The sequence below is a fragment of the Myripristis murdjan genome, chromosome 7, assembly GCF_902150065.1.
Source record: "Myripristis murdjan chromosome 7, fMyrMur1.1, whole genome shotgun sequence".
NCBI classification, from domain to species: Eukaryota; Metazoa; Chordata; class Actinopteri; order Holocentriformes; family Holocentridae; genus Myripristis; species Myripristis murdjan.
This window is the reverse complement of record NC_043986.1, coordinates 15874582-15902192: the sequence shown is the minus strand read 5'-3', so window position 1 is coordinate 15902192 and position 27611 is coordinate 15874582. Positions and strand designations below refer to the sequence as shown.

Genomic DNA, 27611 nt, shown 5'->3' with positions numbered 1-27611 from the left:
TTCCTCTGAATACCATTTATTGTTCAATCTACATCAGTTGGTCCATGGACAAACTGCCTCCACGCGTTTCATAGTTTGTAGGATACATTTATGACCAAAGAACACATTTCACACTGCTACAGATTGACAGAACTGCCATATCGAATGTTAAGATATCTATTTACTGTCATGCTGAGTGTTTTTTTTTTTTTTTTTAATCAGTAATAATGACTTACTGATGCTGTTACAGCTGCTAGTGTGGTTTCTGGAATAATAATGGCCTCTATAAGTTCCAGTGGGTGGACGGCATTCCATAGTATCGTCCCTCTATGGTAGGAGTTTGTACTGTAATTTACAGTTAGATGGAACTGGACCTTACATTGTCTGGCCCAGCTCAAAACAAATAGACAGACAGTGTAATATGTTAATATTTTGTAGAAAAACTCATATGCATTGATACTTTCACCAATCCTCATAGCACAATGTCTTATTTGTACCTATGTTTATTAGTTGTGCAATATCTGAAGATAGTAAACAGCTATGATCATATAGAGATCTTAATGTATCTACAGCTTTGTATATCCTTTTGGTTATGAGGATTAGCATAGTCATCCTGTACCTAATAGTATTTCATGATTACATTGTATATAAAAAAAGACCTCCGCAGAGTGACACTTCTGTACATGTATGTGTTTTTGTTTTATACATAGCTGTAACTTATAACTTTCACCTTCACGTCGTCTCACTCCATCTTTCACCATGTGTTATGGCAACTCCTTTGTAGCTTTACTTTGGCAGTCAGACCCAGTGGTGAGGATGGAGGACCCATGGCCTCCCTTGTCCAAGCGCTTGACTCTCAGAGTCATATCATCCGAAGACCCGCATTCCTTCTATTGCCCTCAGACGGGCCGTCTTGTGCAGCATAGTTCCTTGTATAGTCTTTGAGAGTTTGTTGTTAGTGCTTGCGCAGCTAACCAGTGTTGTGCTAGTTTGAAGAACCCCTCCCCTTGTCTGGCTGGTCTGTAAAAGGCCGTTTCACAGTAAGTCCCAAGCAGCAGTCTTGTTTAGGGGTGGGGTGAGAGACCCCAGAGGCTCTGAAGGGCTAGTAGTGCAGGTCCATTCACTCCAGTCAGTTGCTAGACCAGTGCTTCCTGATATCTCCACTCTGTGATACTCAAAAGCTTTTTAAGCTCTTCCTACTTTGTGCCAATGTCTTATTATTTCAAGCTGCAACTCATGCAAGACTATCAGTAATCCATTATTAGGAAACACTGTGCTAGCCCAAGAGGACCAACTTGTCATGGCATGCAGCTAATACGGCTATTTCAGCTATAAAATTGGCCGTTTGAAGTATATTCTTTGCAGCAGTACTGGACGAAATGCACTGTAATGAAAGCTGGACATGTTTGATGAGTGAGATGGAAGCCTGTAATATGACACCTGTGAGCCATGTAATACATAGGTATAATCAGGAGCATCTGATTTTAGCTGTATTAGCTACAGTTGCTAGTCTGTTGTGGTTTTTATTACCTGGCTGTGGTAAAGGCCCAAATATGCCGATGCCCTTCAGGGCCTCCGGGGCTGTCCTTGACCTTTCACATTAGGATCATGAACCTTCTCTGAGGGAGAGGCTAGAACATCCAAAACCCTTTCCTTAAAAAATAAATAAATAAATAAAATAATGGATGCCAAGATGCAGGTCAATGAGTAGAGAAGAAAAAGTATCCAACCACAGTCTTCATTTACTTAAAGTAATTAACATTTAAGAGGTTTTCATATGAACAGGCAAAGTTGTCATTTTGTTGAACAAATATCTGTGAGGGATACTTTTTTTTTTGCCTCTTTTAGTCATTTGCTAGCCCCTCTCTGCCTCTGTTTTGCACTGTCTTTCTCTTTGCCTCTCTCCCCCTATCATTCTCCTTCTCCTCCTCTTCTTTCCTCACAGGCTGTTCTTGTCTGGCAGCTCAGCCTCTGGACTGCGGGGGAAGTACACGGTGGCTTTGTGTTCCTCGTAGCGGTCGATGTGCTTGAGGTGGACCACCATGTGCAGTGCATAGGCTAAGACCAGGAGCAGGATAAGAGATGTCACCAAGCCCATCAGGATGGCTGGCGTTAGGAAGGTGGCGCAGTCACTGGCCGACGCAAACTTGTCTGACTGCACATTGAAGGCCTGGATCTGGAAAAGCAAAAGAGAAAGACGAAAGATGAGATTACGCTAAACTAAAGGGGACAACTGGCTCTTACCAAGCTTACCAGGCAGAGATACACTGGGCAGATGGACAGGTTGAGACAGTCTAGCAGATGGCTTAACAGACAGTGTACAGGCAGACTGATAGACTGCCAAACAGACAGTGAATAGACTGACTTAGAGGAAGCCAAACAGGCAAAATACAAAGAGAATGGCTGGCAAATGGAAGGACACAATACACAAAAGGAAGCAAAAAGGAGAGACTACAATGTAACCGAGTTTATAGAGGCATTACTATAAAAGTTATACAACCCTGTAATATAATGTACCTGGAAGTCAGTGAAAGTGATGTGCCAGTTAGCAGACGTGTCAGTGTGGGAGCTGGGCACGAGGAGGGTGTCATATTTGTGTAAGCTGCTGACGTGCTGGCAATGGTAGGATGAGGTGGCAGGAGCGTAAACCTCGCTGGCATTGAACGTCGCCTCCTGGGTCCAGTTGTAGTGGATGTGAACACTGTCCAGCGTAAACCAGTTTTGACCAGCTGCCTCGTAGAAGGTGTTGGACATCTGAAGCCTGATGGGAGAGAGGCTGGAGTTACATACATGCGCCATACATTTGCATACACATACTTGTAAAGTATGTGTACCTTAACACACAAATGGACAGGAGCATATCTTTGTTCCCAGGGCCCTGTGTTTCCTCTGTGTAATTTTTTCATACACTGTTTTGCCCACACTATATCAGCTTTATTAATGTTGATGCTTATATAAAAGTATCTTCAAATCTTTGGAAGGAGCTAGACAATTAACACCATTTCAGATGTTATATATTTAACACATATGAACAAATGATTTATTTCCTTTAAAATAACATGGTAGAAAATGGAAATTCTTTTTTTTGTGTTGATGGAAAATAGGATTGAGGGCTGTTTTCAGTTTGAAAAAAAAAAAAAAAAAAAATACATAGAGGGACCCTAGGGCCTTGGAACATAACCTCTGAAAACATATGGTGGACCTGCAATGGACATTTCAACATGATGAGTAACCATCTCTATAAACACTATTATAGAGAATTCCTGGGTGAAAATATTTGAAGAAAGCAAGTTCCTTTTACCTGATGACTAGTCCTCGCAAGTCCTCCACATCACCAAACCTTAAGGAAAGCCTGTGACACAACAAAACCAGAAATAATTCAATGTGTGATCTAGCATTGTAACATTGGTGAACACTGAGCTTACTATAGCAAATGTTATACCTCTGTTCAAATCTAGATAGATAGATAGATAGATAGATAGATAGATGTCTTTCGGAAGTTTAAGTGATTCTCTTGTATTAGTTATTTGACACTCCCCATAGGTCATAGGTCTCAAGTTGATCCTATTCACTTTAATCTACTCACCTTTGTTAAGCTATGGAGGCTGAACTACTTAACTGTGTCAGCTCTGTATGGTGTGACTGCGTCACAGAATGAGGTGTCATTGAATCTGTCAGCAGTAATTGCCCAAATGAGATAGCTTGAGTGCCAGTTGTACTTGGTGAACAAAATTGATCATTATTTTGCCACTGATTGTCAACATTTTAGTTTGACTTACGTTGCTTTCTCTTTTGTGCAGATGGAGCCCTTAGTGTCCACAGGTGAGTTGGGGCTGAAGACCCTCTCAGTCAGGTCAATAAACGTATGGTTCCTGTAGCGGATTGCCAGGCGCTTGGCCTTAAACAGAATGCATGTTTTTCCATTGTAGGACACACTCAGAGGGCCGTATGGCCCCATCAGAGACTGCAGTAGCTTCCTCTTACTGTGAGGCATCCCTGGCTGGTGCCAGTTAAAGGGCTGCAGACAGTTGGAGAAAGGATAAGGCACATGAATAAACTCATCCAAAATAAAGAAACAAGACTAGTAAACTTGGCAGTCAGCTTGTCAGGAGCAGCAGTGTTGCATTATTTTACTGTCCTCTAGAGGGCGATCAAAGTCTTACTCTGAGGCCAAGAGCATCTGGGTTAATCCAGCAGCATTATACAAAATATACAGACTGACTACGACTAAGTCATAGGCACTACCAACAGGTTTAGTAGAGGCTTAATGATTTTGAGAAACGTTGGTTAAGTGACAAAACAGTTTTAAAAAAAAGTTAAATATATAATATATATATGATTTAAAGGAAGATTTGCAAGGAATCGTGATATATACAGTATATAAAACAGATGTAACCCTGCCTTAATATAAGAACCGATAACATATGGCTTCAATGACTTCTCAATGAGAATGGTCCCTATGTGAGTGGGTGGCAAGGAAGTTTTACCTCTGGTGAGTGTGAGCCCTACAATATGTCCATGTCCAAGGTCATGCAGTTAGGCTGAGTTTGTAAGCTGTGTTTTGTTTGTGTGCATGTGTGTATGTTTGCGTGCACAGAAAGAGACAGAGGGTTGATGGGGGAGGGAGAGAGAGAGAGTCAGAGGGGGAGGGGGGGTGCTGTACCTGCAGTATTCTCCTGAGTGGGTTTTCATCTTCAGGCGTCAAAAAAACCTCTTCACTCTCTAAGCCCACCCCACCATCTTGACCTGAAAACACATACACACATTACTGCAGCATGGTACCTCATAACAGCACACATAATAAACACATTGCAGTGCTGCATTGCAGGTTGCAACATAATCATACAACTACGAAATCAGCCAATTTCACACACCATGACCAACACACAAACAGGCACAAACAGACCCCGTGGACACACTCAGTGCTCAGGCTCATCTATATTTCGAGGTGTTTTGCGTCATCACAGTGACTCATCAGCAGTTTATTTCACAGTTATGGTAGTATCATTCAGTGTTTACAAATACAGTTAGGTCATCATGTCCTACCATTATAATTTACAAGACCCTAAGATACATTGTCTCTTATTTTTATGCCATTTTGTCAAAAGAACTACATTTAAGACAAATCTGCATTAAGAATTCCTGCTTTGATTTATGGTACATGGACACATCACAGCTCACAACCTGCTCGTATTACAAAACAGTAAAGATGTCTCCAGCCTTAAGAATAAGATAGATTTGTCAGGACTATCTAACCAGTGCATCAGCATCAAAATTACCATGGCAGGTTTGATTGAATCAGGCCTTGTGTCACACCAGATTTGCTACTTACTTGATGTGATTCTTGTTGCTTGTTTGGGGTTCTCTCGGCTGTGGAAAAGACATAAGACATAATATGAATTTGTGGCCACAAGAAGCAAGAAAATGCTGAAGTGTTTCTTGATTCCGCTCCATACTATTTACAGCATGCTTATTTTGCGTTTTCCCCGTGAAGATCAGCGTTCATTGTCTACTGATGCAGAGGAGCGGCGAGCACACAGGGGTAAAGAGACAGGCTCTGTACTGCAGAGTGCACTCCGCTCATTATAAACTCAGAATACTTTGCTGACAGCATTTATTTGCCAGAGAGACACAGTTTACAAATTAGGGCAAATACAGAAAGGATTGCCGTGTGTGTGTGTGTGTGTGTGTGTGTGTGTGTGTGTCTCATCCAAAACCACACATAATGATTAAACATAACCCTACAATTAATGATGCTGATATGTCAAAGGAGACTACAAAATAATAAAACAAAATCAATGGTAAATATGACTGTATATCAACAGATTCCCGTTATTTTAATTATAAAAAGAGATCTTTATCTAAGAAAATACATGTACAGGTGTAAGGTGTCAGGTGTAATCCATTTTCTAAATGACCGATCCTTTATACAAGAATGACCTAGATAATGCCCAAGCTACGGAGCACCAGCCATTCTCTTTTCTTTCACGTGTCGGCCCCACTCTCAGTCTAATGAAACCTTACATACCCTTGGATTTCTTGAGACTAATCCTAACCGATCCCTTTAACTGTCTAATCAAAGACGTAATACGCCAGCAATGGGTTTAGTGAGCGGAGCTGACCTGGCCAGTTTTGCTTTTTGCCATGATCCATCTATTGCTCTTGCAGTGGTCTGCCTGTCCTTGGTGATGGGCTGATTTAGGCTTCTGCACAATAGTCTGTGGGCCAAACCTGTGCAAAACCACTCGAAGACCTGTGATCTTTGCAGGTAATGAGGACAAAGCCCGATGTATTGTTTGTGTCGGTTTGTTTCCTGTGTTGTGTGTCACCAGACATTACTCCAGTCTCTTTGTTTCTCACCACTGGTCACAACTGCTTTGAGCAACACGTTCACTAAGACCTGTACACATGAATCAGTGTTTATCATGAGAATTTTAACCTGTGACACTTGACCACTTGATCTCACCCTTGTTACAGGCTGTAGGAACAGCCTTTTAAGAAGCTGCAAAGATGTGCATTTAAATATTTATGCTGTGTTAGTACTAATACTAATCATAATACTAAATAGTCAGTAAAATAAAAAGTTACAGCTTATACTAAGTAACATACAGACACCAATAAACCTAATAGTTATAGGTGAGAGCTGTTGTAGAAGACTATTCACACTTATTTTTTACTCCTGTTAGTGACCAAAATAAATCTTGTAAATAGGCCCATTTAGTTGCATCATTCATGGAAACAACCTCTCCTGCCAACCTGTATTTTACATTCTCCCTATTTTCCATATTTTGCACAGGGGTGGACTGTGTATCTGTCTGAATTCATTTCCTTGTTTGCTGGCTTGTCCGTCATGCTCAAAATGTCAGACACTGCTGACGGGATACGGTGAAACTTGGGGAAATGGTGCACCTTGCCATTTCACTGAGGCATTTTCAAAATGACACCAACCGGACCAAGGGGCGTGATGTATGGTTTGCTTATTCATCCATATGCCACTCAATATCTTAGATGGAGCTGATGAGATGTTGATGAAACTTGGGAAAGTGATGCATCTCACCAGTCCATTCTGGCATCTTCAAAATTGCACTGATTAGTCCAAGGGGGGGCGCTACAGTTAAAGGTCAAAACACGGTTAGCAGGTCTGGGCAGAAGTTGACACATGGATAGGAATTAGTATTTCTCTGCTCTAGTAGTAATACAAGTTTGGGTTAGTTTTAGGGTCGGCTGCCGGATGTGCCAACAGCCTGGAGCAGTTATCTACCAGTCTAGTACAGTTGCCACCTGGGCCATATTGTGTAGTTCAGTGCCAGATGGATTAGGATTAGTGGTAAGTAGAAGGACAAGCAGGGGCCAGGTCCATGGGAGCCAGAATATGTAGAGACGAAGGCCCAGAATAAGATGAGGAGATTAAGGCATGATGTCAGAGCCCCCTGCATTCTGGACAGTTGGAGTGCTAATTAATGGGACGGAACTGACCTGACAAATTGAAACATATGGTATACTCTTCCTGGTTAATTTGACCTCTCACCATGATCCTTCCAATCCAGGTTTAGGCAGTCAGACCAAAAGTCAAATGTCAACTCAAGACGGGTTCAAATTGTGTGTTGCCGTCTCTTAGCTTTAGACAGCTACAGTATTTCCTTTAAGTGAGTGATATACAATTGAAAAATAAATGTATTTGCATTCTTTGACAAAAAAAGAGGCAGACTTCCTTTAATCTGCTTTTGGTGATATTGACGTGATGTCTCAAGGTTGGCTGATGATGAGCTCAGCCACATACAGGGAGTCACTCCTTCCATTATGTAGCCACGTAGTAGGCTATAGTGTGGCTGCTAGTAGACTAGCACAGTAAAGGCTATTGTTTGTGTTGAACATCTTTCAAAACTGACAAACAACCCACCAGGATTTCCAGAGGAATTAAATGGCTCATTCACTGAGCAAATATTGGACAGGGATCTGAATGCCTGTGGGAACATTTACAGCATGTTAAACTCTCTGAACACAGTGAACCATTATCTGGATTGGATGACTATACAGTACTAATGGACACTGTGTGGTCTAGCTGTGAATTTTAAAATGAGTAAATAATTTGCATAATGTATAATGTATAAATAATAAAATCAACATTGTTGGCCATTTATTTAAAAGTATTTAATAATGGAAATGGAAAGACGGTTGAAGGACTGGTCCTGGCTCATACAGCTTCTGGGTGTAGCTCTCAATGGTATCAGAGGCAGTAAGCAAGCTCATGTACTGCACTCTGTCATATGCAACAGTGGGATTGTTGATTCAGGCTACATCAAGGCCTCATTCATTCAATGTCAATGGCTCAGGCCTTGACTTTGACCTTGGTTCATGTCTCCTAGCACACCGCTATAGAGTAATCTTCTGGTTCCTCTTAGTAAATCAAATTAATTTGAAGTAAACTTGAGTCACCTAGGTGAGAGACAGCCCAATTAAAGAGAGGATGACGACTTGATAGGATTTTGTGCGATTCATGTGACCAGCAGGGAGATGCTGTGCTGAAGGTGCCTTGACGTCATCCATTGTAGTTTTCTGGCTCATAAAGGAAGAGCTCAGCCTATATTTGGGTGTTTTTGTATGTGTGCCAACCTGAATATCAGTGTCGTGGTAACCTAAATTAAAGGCTCCCTGGGGTTCTACATGTGTGTGTGTGTGTGTGTGTGTGTGTGTGTGTGTGTGTGTGTGTGTGTGTGTGTGTGTGTGTGTGTGTGTGTGTGTGTTTGTGTGTGTGAGTGAGAGTTCATGTGGGCATGTATGTGTATATCCATCCCTTTATGTGTATATAAAGTATATATCAGGTAAAGTGAAATATTAAGGTACATCTACACAGATGTATTGCACAGTGTGAGAAAAGCTCGAGTTGTGCATTTGGCAATGGGCAGTTGTGACTGACACCTTAGTTGCTTGGCAGGGAGTTTCATGCTGGTGACTTATCACCTGCATCCATTGTCCACCCATACACAAAACATTAAATCGACTTCATACTGGATTTACATATTTATTGCTGTTTTTTGACTGAACACTACAACTGGAGGTCAAAAACAACCATGTTCATGTTTTTCAAAGCAAAGTAACGGCTGCGTACGCATACCCCAAAACACGAGTGAATAAGCCATCCTTCCACTGCACCCACCCAGGCCTCAGCTGGCTGAAAGGGGCCGGAGGAGTCTGTGTATGTGTGTGTGTATGTGTGAGTGTGTATGAGTGCTAACTAAAGCCCAGCCGTTTGTTCCTGTGCCAGTTTCGCGAGGTCAGCAACCCAGGACTGCTGCGGCCCCATCATTGGCTCAGCCTGTCACACGGTGCCTGGGTGCTGAACAGGCCCTTTATATAATCAAAGCCATGCCAGAGCCACTCCTTGGCTCACCTCACTCCCCCTGCATACATACTTAAATGTGAATGCATGCATGCATGCATGCATGCAAAAACAAACAAAAAAACAGGTTCACGCGATTTCGAGTGAATGAACAAACATGGGGTATGAACTCGAAAACATTATTCTAGAACGGCTTGATCAATTTCTACCTACACCAAATGCATCGTCAAACCGAGAACGTTATTAGATAATTAAGTCTTTAGCGATGCAATATCAGCAATAGTGAGAGTGAAATCATCTATGCTGCCAGTGAAATCTTGATCAATAAATGTTCAGAGTATTTGCACTGTATGTGCTCATTCAAGTTCACATACAGTATATGGATACCTGACTACCTCCATGTCTGCCGGTGCTGTGTGCTGCTGAGCAAAGACAAGGTGTGGTGCCTGCTTTCCAAACTTGTAAACAAGCCCTCTCTGCCTCTGTTACCATTGCGAGCTGAACCGCTACCCCCAGCCGCTGTATGAGCCAGGATCAGACCTTCAAACCACTTCTACTGCAAGAAAACAGAGTTGGGGAGTAGAGCTGGTTTTGCTGAAAAGTATACATTTTTTCCTAACAGTTTATGTAACTCACTGTAAGCCTGATTTGTCATTTAAAATATTACGAGAATACACAAATGTATAATATGAGACAGTTAAATATGGACCTTTAGTCATTGCAGTTTGCGTAGAAACATGGTTACTGTGTGTATATCAATATCTGACTCCATAGTGGTGTGTTCTTGTAGTCATATTTCCTTGTATTATGGTTACATGAAATTCCAAACCCAGGTATGATAATATTTCACAATGTACTGGATTGGGATGAACAAATTTTTCATTGTAGTGTTAGTCTAATAAACAACAGTATTTGGGGGTAGATAAAATGTAATCTAGTTTCATTCAACCTGAGAGAGTCAGGAGTTTGGTAAATTACAGTCTCGGTAGTTTCCATCACACAGCAGGAAAACATGTCTCAATCCTACACTGGACAGGTGCCGGCCTATTAATAGATTTATTAGTGCAGATTAAGCTTTAGGAGTTAACCGAAATACACTGAGCTTGCTGCCATTTTTGTGTGGCTGTGTTAGTGGTCTCGAATTTGACCTGAGGTCAAGGGCTAGAGTGGGCTGGATCTTTCTAGGCTTTTGAGATCAAATGGCATGATGCTCTTTACGGACTTTGTCTATAAGATTCTGCCAAAGCCATGACTCATTTTAGGAATAGTCATTCATTTGGAATTGGGAAACATGCTTGCATTATTTTTTTAGACGCTCTTCTCTTCATAATAGTCACTGTTTTCCTATGAAATTAACTTTTTCATGCTTAGTTTGGCTTCACAAACGTTAGAATTCTAAAATGTTTTTTTGTATGTGTTTGTTTTTGTGTGTTGATGAAATTAAAATGTTTTAAAAAATTAAAATGATTTTGTGAATATGACATCTCTTAAATTAGCAGCAGACCTTTTGACCCCGTAATCTTTCTTTGAAAGAGCTCAAGGATCAATCTTCTGCTGGAAATCCATTACTTTGATCCATAATCTCTGCCTATATTAGGATCAGTTTGTGTTTAACGGTGTTTAAGACTAACTTAAGCACATGTTGACTCTAGACGGTATTCAACAAACACAATTAAACAAGTAAATCTAATCTTCAATGTGTGTCAGTTGTAAGATCTTACTCAGTGTCACCACATTAAATATCCGTCAGGTAAACCAACAGGAGCCAATGCATATATGTTGAGGAAACCATTGCAAGGAATCTCACAGACTTTACTGTAATCATGCTTTCTTCATCACAACTCTCACAATTTTTCAAAATTTCAGATTTCAGATTTTTATATATATCTTAATCTGGAAGCTGGCTACCAGAACCTTAAATGCCTAAAATTAGCACTGAAAAGGTTATGACCCCTAACTTGTCTTTGTAAACATGTCAGTGGTCCTTTTCCAACGGAAAGTCTGGGTGACTAATTGTCTAATCTAGCTTACCACCTGAAATTGGGTCATACCTGGTGGATACATGCCACTGTTTGAGATGTTTATAGAATAATGCTGATTATACATTATTGCAATTAAATGTGTGAATATTTAAAAATAAAGATTAGTACTTTTGCCTTTGTTTTGTGAATATGTCAGTGTAGTAATTTAAGACCCCCTGCTTCTTACTCAGTTTTATCCCTGTTTTTTTTTTTTTTTTAATAACTATTAAGAAGGTATTTGATCAGTGTCTTAAACGTGGTGTTAAAATAAAATCAGGACTCATGACTTATGATTAAGTTGTAGTAATGTAGTGATTCTGGCTTCATATTCTTAATATTTCTACCATCGACGCCTCCCCTCCTGAAGTTCATGCTACACATTGCAACATTTGTGACCAGCCTTATATAGGGCATACATTTTATTTTTGTCTGTCGTGTAATGAAATAGCTTACTAACATTTTTTTCCCATTACAAAACAACTACTTACAGGTAATCTCAGTCTCGTAATACTTTCCCTCTCATTCCCTGTCTTTGCTTTTACTGCTGATGTGAGGTCAAGGTGAGTGATTAGGTCATATCTAAAATTACAACTTGGTCTTCTGACACCTCATCTTACACCAGTAATTGGATTGTATCCATTTTCTGTGGAAATGTGTTACATTTGGATGGTTTTGGGCTAATATTGGTACAATATTGCACAGGTTACTACATTTATATCAGAATCAGTAAACATGGCAAGTTTCTGATTTTTCTGTTTCCAGGAAATTGATATTTTGATGCAATATCACTATTTTTCAGAGCTATTTTTAACATTTCCTAGAAGGCATTTGGATCAATTTGCCAGAGAGAAACTGAACCATACTGGACAGTCCTGTCTGGTTAGTATTTTTTCTTATTTTTGTGAATTCTAGCAACAAACCCTAGCTGGCCTGTAAAAGTCCAACTTATTTGACATAGTGCCACATTTATCAGTGAACAGAGTAAAATGGGATTTTTTCCCCCCTTTCTGATTACCTTCCTGATCCTCAGAGTCTATGTTACCGCTGAAATATCCTCCACTGTAGACGCTTACGTCTCATGGTACCTTCCCTTTGTGTTCGCAGCTGAAGTTATGTATTCTACAAGGCCTCTGAAATGAAAGGCTTGGTAATGAAAGACCGCTCTTATATAACAGTATCTTGGAGTGTGTCAAAGCTGAGACTCGAGCTGCGACCAAGGACCGGAACGGTTATGTGAGGAGTTACGTTGAAAGTTTGATCCAAGGAAAAGGCAGACGCTTAACTCAAAACCCCAGAGGGCATCAGTGTAGCAGTTCCCTGCTGCAGAGGCTGTTAGGAAAAGTTATGATAGGAAACTGTCTGGGTTTTAAACATTCTAGATTGAAAACAATCCCAAGAGAGTCTGTGTTGTGACTGTGGCAAATTCTAAATCCACGAATTTGTGATCAGACATGCAAACACGTGTACAGATAAGAGACAGAAAAGAATGCGAGCAACAACAGTGATAATCCTCCATTCTCAGCAAGTTGGAGCTCCAAAGATCCAAATGTAAAGCGCAATTAGTATCACAAACTTACACATGTGCAATACGTCTTAGCCATATCAAACGCAACAGTAATAAATTCAATTGATTAAACATAGAACTGAAGTTTCAGTATTTCAGCATTCACTCCCAGGAAATAATTATAGCATTTTGAATAATTTGCACTGTGGATGATTGTGGGAAACATCGTTGGCATAGCACAGCAGCACACTGTTGGTATTTGCCTCGATGCCACTGTAGGCAGGCAGAAATTGGTGTTAACAAAGGCCCTGGCTGCTGTGACTCTGTTGTGTGTGCCCCTAGGTTTGGGTGCTGAATACTTTATCCAGATTTGACCTGCAGGACAGCATGTGCATTATGCAGACATGGCCGGCTAGAATTCCCTTCTCTATTCTTGCTCTCTCTGCCTCTCTCTGCCTCTCTCTCTCTCTCTCTCTCTCTCTCTCTCTCTCTCTCTCTCTCTCTCTCTCTCCCTCTCCCTCTCTCTCTCTATGACTGCATCAGTAAACAGACCCCAGCAGACCATCCCTGATGCATCCTCTCCTCTCCTCCCTGTCCCATCGTTGTTTACCTTCCCTCTGTGCTGCTCACCCTCTCTCTCCTTTCTCTCTCTGTCTGTACCTCTCCTGCAGGCCCACTGCCCCAGCCTTATTTAGCTGCCTCCTGCCAGACCGACACTACTGTACAGAGACAACAGCCCCATCCATGATCGATGAGCAGCGTCTGATGCAGTCTCCAACACTGAGACAAACACAGCCTCGCAGCACACCTCTTTCCACTGTACACCAACACTGCCCGTATTCACAATTTACGATTCATCCAAGGTGAGACGGGGAGAAAGGGAGGGTAGGTGAAGAAGAGAAAGAAAGACCCTAAGAGAACACATCAGCATCCCAGCATCCCAGCATCCCTGCATGCATCTTCCTATACCCCTCCCCTCCCCCCATCCACTGCCCCCCCCTTCCTCTACACCCCTCCTCTGTTCACTGCCATAGAGAGGGTGGATTTACCTTCTGTCCAGGATTTCAGGCACTTCATCAAAGGTAAGTCCAGGCTGAAACTCCTCATCAGAGAAGGAGAGCCCAGGCCGGCTGAGAGCGGACAGCAAGGCAAGGGAGCACAGGAGGATCGCGTGTGCAGCCATTGAGACAATGAGAGGAGACTGCCGCTGGTTGAGCTCCGCTTCATAATCTGCTCTCCCAGCAGCGCCTTGGCTCCCAGCTCCTCTGACTGGCAGCCGCTGCAGCCAATCAGAGGCCAGCAGAGTCGATCAGCGTGCGTCACAGTCCCCTCACTGCACTCCTCCCCTCCTCTCCCTCCTCTCCTCTCCTCTCCTCTCCCTCCCACCCTACTCCCTTCTCTGTCATCCTCCCTCTGCCTCTCTCACTCTGCTCACCCTCCCACATCCACTCCTGCACTCTCTATCGTCTCTCTCTCTCTGTCCCTCTCTTTCATGCACACATAGCTGCAGGCAAACCCTATGTATAGACAGAGTGGCTCATTCTTTTTCACAATGCATCTCATCATACCTACTCTACCTACAAACAGCACTCACATACCCCACACACACACCCTCCCCCCACACACGTACACACGCACGCCCACACAGGCACACACGGACATCCACACTCACACATGCATCCACACACATGTTCATGCGCACTTGCACGGTCTCTCACAGTCACAGACACACAAACACACACACTCACACTTCATGGAAAATCACCTGAGAATGTCAAGGTCAGATAGTGCAGGAGGATAGGGGGGGATGTTGACATTACTTTACGTGGAGGCCGGGAAAAAAAAAAAAAAAAAAAAACAGAGCCATGACTGCATGACCTAGATCTCCAGTGTGCTGCCACAATAGCAGAATTAATTCACTTGATCTATGTGTTGTTGTGAGCACTGAAAGGGCCTGCGGCTGAGGAAATTGTCCACTGAGGCTGCAAATATGGATGACAGGAGCAGCTGAGCAGCCATGGAATGAGACAGGAATCAGGGTCCAACCCTGACGACCCTGACGGCTGATCCCATTTTTTCCTCATTATTTAGCCCCAAAGCGTGAGATGCCTCCAGATCTCGATACATCCCCTCATATCTTTTATACCCATATCCGCTGATGTGATGATGCTCTGAACAGAACATTAAAAGTGGTTACATAACCAAATGTTGTGACCCACTATCATGGTAGATTTTCATGTTGATGCATGGCAGTGATTCACATCAATAGAATCACTGCAGAACAAATTTTTATATTCAGTCTGTCTTTTTTTCTGTCATAAATTTTCTGCTTCAGCAGGCAGGGCTTTGATCTAAAATAGTTGACCCTTCCTCCTCATGTTATCATGATATTGTTATCTCCAGCGATGGGCAACATTTTGGCTTGTGTGTTCAGCAGCGGATCCCCTCACTGAACATTTACTAAATATGTATGTGTTAGGTAACAGATACTGGATTGCGCAGGATTTACAGAATATGTTAGGCATTATGTAATTCAATACGTACTCTTGACCAGTCCCAATACTGGTTACTCTGCTGAGATTCAATAGCTCTTACAGAGGTCACTTGGGAGAAGCAGTGGGAAGCTTTAATGACTATACAGTAACAACCTCACAAAAAAAAAAAAAAAAAAAATTACAACTTCCAGTCACCAGTGTTGTTATTTTCAAATTGGTCATTGTTTGTAAAATGACAAAATAAGATGCAAAATTTACTTTTTTCTCTCTTATTTTTCCCTCACTGAGTGTGTGTCTGTCTGTGTACCCAGTGGGCAGTGCTTGCATATAGATGTGTATGTGATGGTATGCATGACTACATGCGTGTGTGTGTGTGTGTGTGTGTGTGTGTGTGCTTGTTGACACGGTTGAACTATTGCCGAGGGTATGAGAGGTCAGTTGTGTCTCCTAGGCCATACAGTAACAGGGGTTGACTAAAGGCTGTCTCAGCCCTCTCTGTCTTCCTACTGCTCTGTCACTTCAGCAGGCCACTGTGTCAGTCTACTGCAGGGAAAGTGCAAAGCAGACTGTCACTGCTGCTGTCATAGGGTGACAGGATCACAGGACACTCCACAGGAAGACATCCAGGTGCTCTTTGGAGACTTGAACAGAAGATACTGGGCTGAGATGTCGCTCAGTATTAGGTGCTTGCCTGTATGAATTGTCTACTGAACCCATTGCCTCTCTGTGTTGGTTGGCTAGTATACAGAGTTTAGGGGCTACCCTTGTTTCTGCGATTAAAAAAGTCCCATTCAAGCTTTTTTTTTTTTTTTTTTTTTTTTTTTTCTTTTGTTATTGCATACTGTCATGACAACAGGCAATTCACTATTGTGTCTATAATGATACACTAGTTTGATTGGCTTATGGGATCCGTAACTCACTGTGTGTCTGAATTCAGGAACCAATAGTAAGATGTGTAAGGCAATCTTTATCATATTCATTGACTGTGTTTGAGTGAACATTGGCCCTCCCTCAGTGAGTCATATTTGTTTGGATTATAACACTGATCGAACATACAGTGCTGGGGGTTGCTGTCTATTTATAGGTATGATCTCATATCCAACTTTATAATCCTGCTCTTTATGCCCACATAGAACATCGAGGATTGCCATACATAAAGGGTGATGTGATGGGTTAGCGTAACTGCAGATTATGTGTTAGCATGTGTTGATGATGGTGTATGGCTGCTAATCTACAAGCTAGCATTAGCATCTGATCTCTGCCATGCTTAAGCTGTAAAAGCACTAATCAAAATGCTAATGCATGTATCCATTGAGAGGCTGCGCCTTGAGTGTTGCAGGCACCATCACAGTAACCGTTTCAGATGTAGTTTCATTTGGTGCGCCCTTTCATCACATAAATCTTTGTATCTGGTAGGTTTTATCACAAAAAGATAATGGAAAGAGACATTTTTGATTATGTGTTTTTATTGGTATACATATTTTCTGTCTGTCACAACACTACTGTCCATCATATGTCACTGCCTCAGTTGCCTTCTTTGCTGGCCTTGCTCTCTGTACAAGCGCACAAATGAATGCATGCACACAAACAAACGTGTCAATCTTTCATCTTGGAGAGAAGGTCAGCAAACAAGGCAACCTAAAATGACTGCCTAGTGTTAATAGCACAGTCCTTCACTCTAAATGATGTCATGTATTAACCACAATTCATTCCCCATCAATACACTACATGCCCCATCTTTCTCATCTGATGGTAAATAACCATAGAAAAGCTTTGCAATCATATTAACACTTCTAAGTATTATGCCGTTAATGACAGAATAAACTCATAAAATGCTAAATGATTAAAACAAAATATGCTGACAAAAAGTCCCAAATCTGTTGACCGCGTTTGCATTTTGCTATAACATTAGGCCTATACCCAACACTTATGCAAAACATCATATTAAAAAACTAGCCTATTTATTAAATATAGAACACTCTCCAGGTAAGAACACAGCTTGCTATCTGATTAATCTGTTGAGATTATATAACATCCTTAAAAGCTTTCAGTGTGTAGCTGCTTTATGTCATAGGCATTGACCCAGGCAATGTGATAAACAGCAGACATATTTTCTTGTCAATATGCAACTAAATAGACATACAGCATAAAGCCAAGAAATTAGGCATTATTCTCTCTATATGAACTCGGCAAGACAATGTCTTGGTACAGCACTGTTTGTTCAAAGTAGGTAATATTCCTCCATAAATAAACATATATTCCTTCTATAAAACTATATCTATTCAGGAAACACTCACCTCACTAAGCACATCACCCACTGAGCCACCACTTTCTTTGTTCTATGAGCCAGTGAAGTTTAAGTGTTTGTTCTACACCTTGAATATGACAAGATAAATCATGTGTTCCTATGCAAATGAGAAACCTTTCACATAAAGCAATGCAGACATTTGATTGGTTGAAACCAGTGAATGAGTGATACTAATGATTAGCATTCATGTCACAAAGTTGCAGCTTCATTCACTCCTTGGTTCTGCTTCACTGTTGCAATACTAGATCACACCACTTGAGGGCGATCACATTTCAGCCAACAGTGCGGCAGCACTCATGCCTAAGTGGGCTTATTTCATGAGGCACAATAATAACAAAAAAAAAATGTGGAGATATGGTATAAAGGGATACAGTAATCCACTGTACAATGGAGAAGGGTGTTTCAGCTCCAAAACCATGTATGCACTGCGAAATCACTCGAGAATACTGTGCATTTAGCTCTATCAATGTTTCAATAAATAAATCAATAAATACATTCAAATTAGCATAAGTAATACATTACCTATTAGTATACTCAAGAAACTATAGAACACATGAGTCCACACCATAAAAGTAATGTTACAGTATGTAGTTTTTCAAGCCATTTTCATTATACAGTTAACTATTTTTGCAGTCAAACAGCAGCAGGAAATCCAGTGGTCTATGATTGATCAGTTTCAAGTCTCCTTCACAAACTAGCCACCTAACCTCATAAACTTTTCCTTCGCTAAGCTATTACTTTAAACCAAAACTAGCATGACAAGTTTAAACGATACATTCCATATGTTTAATGTGAAAACAAACTGAACGTCTCCGAGATGAAGCACTGGGACTTCTAGCGGCTGTTGAGTAACAGATATACATGACAGTTTCTCTGTCTATAGAGTTATCTATATGCATGTCCTAATGCAGCGGCACTAGTGATTCGAGTATGAATTCTCAGTCCAACAAAACCGCTTCCTCCCATCTTGTCTCCTTTCCTTGGCATACGAGGTCAGTTCAAGTGAAGGAAGAAAGACAAGGACAGTACAGTATTGAGGCGCTGCACCAGTTGTGTATTGAACTGATAAACCTTCTTTGAAGAAGCTGGGTCCTCCAGTAAGAAGCTAACCTAAACCTATACACAGTGCGTTATTATAACTGTGACCACTTCCATACAGTATTAAAACACATGAGAAACTGACAAACATGTAGTCACATGTCTACAATGTTTTCCTGTATGCATGTTTGTTTTGCTTTTACCAAACCTGACTACTCTAGAAGAAAATAAAATCACCAATAATCAGAAGCACAGGTCTATTTTCATGTATCAAGAGTATATTCAAACCAGACAACAACTATCATGCCACGTCTATGGTTATCTGACAGGCGTAAAGATAGTCATGATAATATTTCCCCACTTTGTTAGGTGGTCGAAAACAGAGTTATCTTCTCGTGTGATTTGATTGTCTAGAAACTAAAACTCAGAAAGAGGCACCAGACAGTAAAGAAGGACAAGTAAATCAAAACAGTAAACAAATAAAGAAATCTCTCTATAGAAATATAAATTCTAGAATTGTCTGATACCAATGGAGTTGGTCAGCGCTGATCAATGCACGCAAATAGAAAACGGCAGTCTGGCGACAAATCATTTGTTCTGATCGAGGATAAGCTTCAGCCCCCCTTTATTCACCCTTCACCATGAGGCAAGAGAAGCAAAACTAACCCCAGGTCAGCATCTGAAAGCAACTATACCAATCTATAAAATGCGCATAAAAGAGAGAAGGCACAGAAACACAAACCCACCATGGAGGGTGGCAGACTGACAGCAGCAGTTTCTGGGAGCACACTGGATGAAGCTGCAAGTCTGCTGGCAACAGACTGGTTGCTTACAACTTGTGATGTCTGGAACAGAGCAGAGATTTATGTATTTGCACTCGCAGATTTTTTGTCTAGCTTTGTTTTGGAACTGCACGAGGACATGACCAAGTCGCTGAGAAAAATCACCGTACAGTACTTCTCCTGGTCCGAATACAGTTAAGAAAGCGACCGCCGACTTGGATCAACGCTGTGAAGTCATTAGGGCGTCACTAGAGTCACATTCTGCGGATGATAAACCAAGGAGAGGTGACTCAATGGTGTTCCTGAATGCATCTCTGTAGAGAAAAGTGGCTTCCTCATTTGATCGACTGCCTTCTTTCCTTTAACCTGCACTGGTCAAAGAGCTGGTGTGCGTGAGTCCCACAGCAGAAGAGATTTGCTACAATGCTTTCCTCCATATTGTGTCTCAGATCAGAGAAGTGAAAGAGAAGCCACTTTATTCTACAGACGAGATGCAGCCCTTGTTTCTAACACCTCATCCTATTTCACGACACCTGTCTCCTGTTTTGTCTGATTCAGTGCCACTGGCTGGGCAGGATCTGTCTTTTCACGACCCAGCTTGGCCATAGTCACATTTGCTTCCAAAGCTCTTTTGCTCTCTTGTCTCTCTTCCAGTTTGGCGGTGTTTCCATCGTCACTAGTGTTATGTTGGGGGCCAGGAGGTGTCGGTTTCCTGGCGGTTGGTATCTTCCTCTGGGGCAGGCGGGGGTCTTCCCCGATGTTGACCGTCAGGTTGGTGTAGAGGGGCTCCAGCTCTTTGGAAAGGAGGTCGTATGTAAGAGAGTTGAGACCATCAGAGCGCCAGTTAAGTCTGGTCCTTTTCAGTAGGTCAAACCTGTAAAGAGGAAAATAGTAATACAGGTACATGTGTGTGTATGTGTGTATCTTTGTGTCAGGGTTAGAAATTCACAGGTGCTCTGAAAAATGTCCTTGACAGCTCCCTGGAATAAGAGATCTTTACCTCTTTCACCTATGATACCACATATCGGACAGCTCACACATTCACATGAATATATGACAACTTGCCAATTACATTTCACCCTATACACTTTTTATTTTTCAGGGAATGGTGAAATATTCACATGCGAATGCAACCTACTGTCCCGTAAGGGCCGTGTAGGTGATTTGTGGAAGCCTGTATCTAGGCAGTTTTTTCCAGTGCATTGTAGGTGAAAAAATTTAGCGTTATTTGATCAGAAAACAATTGAGCATGCAGCCTGAAGCAGTAGAAAATGGTGGCACCAGACAGCCAGCAGAGGAGGCATGTGCCGACACAACACAAGCCAGTGTGTCAACAAAAAGTAAAGCAATCCAATCTGGAGGCGTAAGGTAGAATGACTAGAGAAAAAGGGAAAATGGCATCATTCTTTAATGACGTCAGTAGATATTAAGGCTTGCCACCAGTTTCCAGTGATGGGAGACAAGTACCAGAGCAAATCTCAGTGGCAGAAAGTGGGAGTTTATTGCCAATATGTAATTCAAATATATTATTTCACAGTCCAATACAATTGTTCTAAAAGAAAACTTATTATCGTGGCATGTCTGAAATGTATATCTTTTTCTTCCTCCTCCTCTCCTTCTTCTTCTTCTTCTTCTTCTTATTATCATTATTATTATTAACTTACTATTATCCTGATATCAGATTAAGGGGCAAATGCACTCTGGAAGGACACTAAAAAAAAACTTAGCTAACTTATTATCCTGGTGTGGGTGTGTTTGAGTGTCTGTGTGTCTCTATCTCCACTACAGAGTGCTAGAGAAAAGGACACCCATTTAAAGGGCACATTTGTGTATATGTGTGTGTGTGTGTGTGTGTGTGCCCCATGTTACCTGCGTGGGTTTTGCTCGTTGCCTCGGTCTCCTTTATGCTTTATCATCTTGTAATGACCAATGGCCACTGGAGGGCGTACGATCTTCATGCCAGACAGACGCACTCTGGACAGGCAGCACAGAACAGGACATCAGTGATGGAGAATAATCAATAAGAGCTGATTCTTACTCACAGCCATAAACTTGAGAAACTAAATGTCATTGTGTGCCATTGAAATAATAAACACTGTTTGCGATTTTATGATTAATGTATTTTCTTACACCCAAAGCAGAGGACTGGTACTAATCCATATAACTACAGTTAGTCAAGGAAATAGCAAATTATATGGCAATATAACATAAGTAAAGTCCTCCTGAAAAAGCAGAAAAGACAAAGAAAAAAGACAGAATTGTGGGTGAAGTATGAGAACAACATACTGTTTATAGGGCCTATAGGTGGCGAAAAACACTGTGGTTCCCCCTTTCCATCTCTGGTCCTTGTGCACCAACCCAGTCATCTATGTCAATCAGAACATGTAGCCAGTGTAGTGTATGTTTACAATACATCTTATGCGTTTCAAACACCATGCACAAAAGGTAAACCGACAAAATGTTACAGTTAAGAGGGGAGCGATTCTCTCGTTGCATTGCGTCATTGAATATTGTGTGCAAGCTTTTAGATTTTTCATTTTCCTGTAGCATCCAGTGCCTTTCATAACAGACTGGCATATGCTAGAAGAGAGCCAGAGAGTGGAGAGAGGGGACCGCAGCATAGAAATGAGAAGACTAGATCCACAGCCTGAAGGCCAAGCACACAGCCCAGCCCAGCTCTGCTAGTTAGTCCATGCAAACATACTCACTGAGGCCACTCCAGGAGACACACAGCAAAGCCATTGCAATGGGAAGGAAGGTGAAGATGGAAGACGATATTATGACACAGAAGAAAAAAAAATATGTAAAATAAAGTCAAACAAAGAGAAAAAGATGTGGCACTGAAATGGTAAACATGAGAGAAAGATGAAAGAGGACAGCAAAAGAAAATAAACTATATAAAAAAGAGAGGCTGAAATGACCGTGCATGTGGTTCTGATGCTGAAATCCAATGCGCATCTCATATGTCAGCATGCACAGTTCACTTCACTGTGTCGTCATGCCTTGTAGTGATTTCACCCCCACCTCTGCCCCGTGCACTCTCTTTACCTGGCCGCAATGTCGTCATCCTCTCCGCCCCAGCCCCAGTAGTGGTTTGGAAAGCCATTCATCTTCATGTATTGGTCTGGCGTGACTGCAGACACCCCACCAAAATACTGTGGGTATGGCAACCTTTGAGGAACACATCACCAACATACAGTACAGTCATGAAAAATATTGGGAAATACTGGCTGAGGGCAATGCATATTCACATATGGACACACACACACATACACACACACTGCGTCTACCTGTATCTAAATTTGTCCATGGCCACAGACAGGTGTGTAGGGAACTGTTTGTGGCAGGTGTAAGTGTTGTGGTCATTCTCAGGCAGCAGATCAACATCATGGAGGAAGATGCAGCCCCAGTCCTCGTCCCGCAGGGCCTCACGCACCCCGACATTCAGCAGCTTGGCACGATTGAAAGTACCGTTCCCCCACTAGAGCCAGAAATCATAACACATTATTTGAGACCACTGTTTCACATCTAATCATGCTACTTCACAGTCAAAAAGCTGGTCATTTTTGTTGATTTCTAATCACTAGTGACAAACAGACCTAATCCTTGGTTGCTGCAAACAAACTCTGAGTTAACCAAGGTCACAAACAAATTATCTTTTTTTTTTTAATAATTCTTTAAATTCATTTGCAGCAACCAATATACTTGATAGCTGGTTAGAGATCTGAACGGCAATTGTAATGGATCAGTCTACGCTGCCGCTGCTGCTATGGTTACAGTTTGGCTACAGTGCACTCATGGAAAAACAAAAACACAGCCTTTATGTTTGCAGCCCATATAATTCCCTAGGGAGGCCATCTCGAGTCTCTCCCATGCACTCTGCTATGAGTGCGTGGGAGAAGCCACTGAGATGCGAAACCTCCAGTAACCATTTACACCAACATACCATTTACACCCTCAACACCACGCACCCATACATAACAGCCACCACAGATGGGTGTCTTCATTCAGAGGAAACAGAACATGGTGTTGATAAGATGAAGCACTCAAGTAAACCCAGATACAAGAGAACTTGTATTTGCACAAAGGAATTCTATTTACTGACATCTTTCTTTTCGTCAGTAGATATAAGAAGCATGTATACATGTGCGTGTGTGCATGTGTGTGTGTGTTTGCATGTGTAACAAATGTTTCCATCATTGACTGCATGAATATACAGTTAGTTTCCTCATTTGCACTGGTTTTAAAACATACAGAATCATCTTTCTCACCACTGTGGCTTTAAACCATTCAAGCTGCAGATGAAGCCAACTGAGGACAAAGGCCCTCCTCTCTGATCATTGGCTGACAGCTGTCTTCCCATGGGAGCACAACACACCTACATGACTACTTCTAATCCAATATATCACTCCCCAAGCAATCACAGTACTGTGGCTCAGAGGGCCCCTCTGTGAATCTCTCTGCGTAGCAGTTAGGGAGAGGCAATATATTTATTTTATTTTAATAATTTGATATGAGACTAGATACCGTCTCGGATTTTATTACTTACGCCATATCACTTAATATTGTGATATGGCCTAAGTGTTGTCTTGGTTTCAAAGCCTGCATTACAGTAAAAGGAATGCACTTTTCTGGTTATTTCTTCTATTACTTTTCTGGCGTTCAATTATTTAGCTCTACCTGCTTGGCCATCATATCCACATGATCTTTTATCAAAAATCTTGTGTTTGTAAATATTTTATGAAAGCACCAAAATGGTCATTAAGGTATATGGATCATATCAATAAATATAAGGATACTTGATTTTGACGATATAACCCTGCCCTAGTTTCAGTCCTGCTGAATTCTTTTATTTAATTTTTGGTTAAATTGTTTAAGTGAAATATAGCACCTGGGAATTACTTTAGATGGTAGTAATATAATTTAAAGTTCATATTTTGTGCCAAATGATCGTTGCTAAGTACCAGTGTAATAAGCATAATAACGTACAGGAAAGTGTCCATTATCCAAAAAACAAGGTCCACCAAGGTGAATCCAAACCCTCTCTGACGTTATCCCCCCAACACCAATATTAGAGTAATTTTGGTCACAGACAGCGAGAGTGGGACAGAAAGACAGATCAGCAGAGAAAAAGGACACAAAACCAGACCTGCTGCACAATGTAGATGCTGTAGTGAATCTGCTGTCTCTGCAGGAAAGGGTGAAGGTGGTATAGGAGGGCGCGCAGGTGAGTCTGCCGGTTCCGGTACGGCACCACTATGGCCGTGTGGTGACGGGGCTCACAGTCTGGGGGCCGGTAGCGTCCACCTGGCAATACCAACGGGTTCCTCTGCCTGATCTCCTCCAGGGACAGAGGAGAGGAGAGGTGGACAGACACAGGTCCAACTGGAGGAAAGGAAAGGACAGGAAAGGAAAGGAAAGGAAAGGAAAGGAAAGGAAAGGAAAGGAAAGGAAAGGAAAGGAAAGGAAACAATTCAAGTGAGATCATTCATCTGGCCTTTGACAGACCAACAGCACAGTGGTATATACATAAAAACAATCTCTCTCTCGCTCTCTCTCTCTCTCTCTCTCTCTCTCTCTCGCTCACCCAGCAGTGGCGAAGGGATCTGGCAGTCCCTCAATGGTGGCCCGGTGACAGGGGGTCCAGTGCCAGAGTTGCGAGGAGGAGGCGGTGGTACTCCCAGGTGGCTGAGGTTGGTGTAGACATCGTGGGGTCGAGAATAGTCAAACTCTGGCTCGGTGGTGTGGACCAGAACAGACACGAGGCCTCTGAAGCCCCCCAGGGAGAAATAGAGCACAAAGGCAAACTGGAAGCCCACCAGCAACGCTAGTGTGCATGGAGAGTCCAGAGAGCGACCGCAGCACGCCATGATAAAGAAAGATAATATCGATATGTTTACACTTTGACAATCCCAGTGGGAAACTGGATGGTGGTACCAAAGGAAAGAGAGCGAGAAAGAGTGACAAGAGGAAAGCGAGTTGGGTGAGGGTGAAAAGAGAGTGATGGAGGAAGAAGTGGGAAATGTGCAAGGGAAGAGAGGGAGAGGCAGAGGGAGATGTGGGGAAGACGGTGCTGCCGTATGCACGCTCAGGGGTGTAGGAGGGGGCTGTCCATCAGTAGGAACGGGAGGTAGTAGCAGTGAAGCTCATTCAGCACTGCCATCACCTCCTAACCACACAAGCCACTGTGGAAAAAACAGGGGAGGAATATTGATTATTTCCTCCAGAGTGCATGTATTTGACAGCAGTAATAATTGCTCACATTTGCACAAAAACAGCTGGCCTACCTCGATTTTGAGAGCATCCAGCTGGTTAATTAAAACCTGTCCTGTGCCAGGGAGGGCTCTCTGTCCCTCTCTGCTCCTCCTCCTGCTCTCATCATGCTTTCTGCAAGGAACATGCCATGACCGGGTGATAATGCACCAGAAGATTTACATCAGGACAAAAGTATAGCCCCACTGTATGAGCTGAACTAAGAACTGGCGGGCAGCCTATAATCAAATGTCACGTTTGTTTGTGTCTTTATTTAGAGTAGCTTATTTAAAACGGTGACATTTTCATGGGAAGAAGACACGCTGTTCCCAGTTTGTGGAAACAATCATACGCTAGCGAGCCTTACGCTACGTACTGCGGCGGCAGCTGAAGTTACTAAACAAGATAACAACGCAACAATTACATGAAGTGGATAATCAATTAACGGTAGAGGTTAAATTGCCCCAGGGTCATCAGTACTAATAGCAGTCAAGTGATTAGCCTATCAACATCTGTCGTTAGGCCTATGCAGGCAATAATGCATTAACAAGGCTGCCGCGAAAATAAGTGAAACTACATTTTCTCGACACAATCGCTGGCGAGCAGGATCCCCAAGCGGCCTGAGCGGTTTCACATGAGGGCCAGTTGCTCAGTAATGTCAGATCTTATTCAAGGGTGCACTGATGCTCTGCTGCACCAGCCGACTCACCAGCAGATTCCTGCGACATTTTAAATCCAGTCCCCGGCTTCCACGGAGAATCGACGGGCCGCTGCCAGAAATAGATGCGATGGTCCAGAGGATACAGTTGTTCTGATCCCGGGCGCTCCTCCTCCTCCTCTCCTCCTCCTCCTCCTCTTGCTAATCTCTCATCCGAACCGAAATCCCTGTAGCTGCTTAGAGACCAAAGCAGACACTTTCACACGCAAGAGCATCGCATCATATCCATCCAATGTCAACACAGGCAAGTGCGCTCTGCCTCGTCGTAATACGATTCAGGCAGACGTGGAGGCGCACCGCGGTGACGCGCTGAGCGGTCAAATTGAAAATGCACACAGCTGCTCCCTTGCGAAAAGGGGCTCTGTTGATCATGTAAAAAACCTTGAAAGGATGAAATGAGAACTCTCCATCAGAGCTATACACCACTCCAATATTGTCATGGAGCTCAAAAGAAATATATCATTACCATACCATAATAAGATCGCCAACTCTAATATCAGATATCAAATATACCAGAGCTAAGTCCTTATGGGAATATTATAGGGCGGAAAGCCCAGAGAATTAAGCTTGACCTGTTATAGGAAGAACGTATGGGTTGAAATATGCGCGAATTTAAAAGCTGGAAGCAGTGTAAACTAAGGCAAAGGCACATAATTTCTTTTCCACTGCGACTCATAAATACTGATTATTTCCAAATCTCTCTCTCTCTCTCTCTCTCTCTCTCTCTCTCTCTCTCTCTCTCTCTCTCTCTCTCTCTCTCTCTCTCTCTCTCTCTTTGTTTACTTTATTTGCTTATCCTGGCATAGCATAACATTCATTTCATTCATTCACTTTTTTCATTGTTTAATTTCTTGTTTATTTCTCGTACAGCATCCAGTCCAAGGGTTTTAGTTTCCTGTCGTGATGCAGCAGGCTAAAAGTGTCTTTATTCACATGCAGCAGTAGCGTGTCAGATTGCAGAAACAGATATAAAACAGATTTATGTATGGCTAACGTCGCACCACATAGTGCTAACTAATGTAAACAAGCTACCCCTCTCCCCCAATGACCCCCAAGCAGATGAAGCATAACAGAGAAGCTGTGCAAAACAATGCATCAGACTGTTGATGTAGTCCTATGAGAACACATTGCCTAATGTGTTTTCTCTATCTGGGGCAAGCCCCTGCTACTTCAG

The 27611-nt window shown here is 42.2% G+C and overlaps 2 protein-coding genes across 2 annotated transcripts; both read right to left on the bottom strand.

Moving 5' to 3' along the window:
* atp6ap1lb (ATPase H+ transporting accessory protein 1 like b) lies at window positions 1–14059 on the bottom strand. Its single transcript, XM_030055346.1, has 7 exons — window positions 13894–14059; window positions 5312–5349; window positions 4643–4725; window positions 3759–3997; window positions 3281–3331; window positions 2497–2740; window positions 1–2155 (listed from the first exon to the last, which is right to left on the bottom strand). Exons 1-7 carry the CDS (start codon window positions 14025–14027, stop codon window positions 1919–1921), a joined length of 1026 nt encoding a protein of 341 aa, XP_029911206.1. The 5' UTR covers window positions 14028–14059; the 3' UTR covers window positions 1–1918.
* On the bottom strand, window positions 10631–26670 carry b4galt3 (UDP-Gal:betaGlcNAc beta 1,4- galactosyltransferase, polypeptide 3). Its single transcript, XM_030055344.1, has 10 exons — window positions 26429–26670; window positions 25755–25854; window positions 25055–25652; window positions 24617–24852; window positions 22758–22948; window positions 22516–22638; window positions 21337–21441; window positions 18213–20341; window positions 14553–14557; window positions 10631–10641 (listed from the first exon to the last, which is right to left on the bottom strand). The coding sequence occupies exons 3-8, from the start codon at window positions 25335–25337 to the stop codon at window positions 19987–19989; spliced, it is 1293 nt and encodes a 430-aa protein (XP_029911204.1). The 5' UTR covers window positions 25338–25652; window positions 25755–25854; window positions 26429–26670; the 3' UTR covers window positions 10631–10641; window positions 14553–14557; window positions 18213–19986.
* Between the last annotated feature and the right edge of the window lie 941 nt (window positions 26671–27611).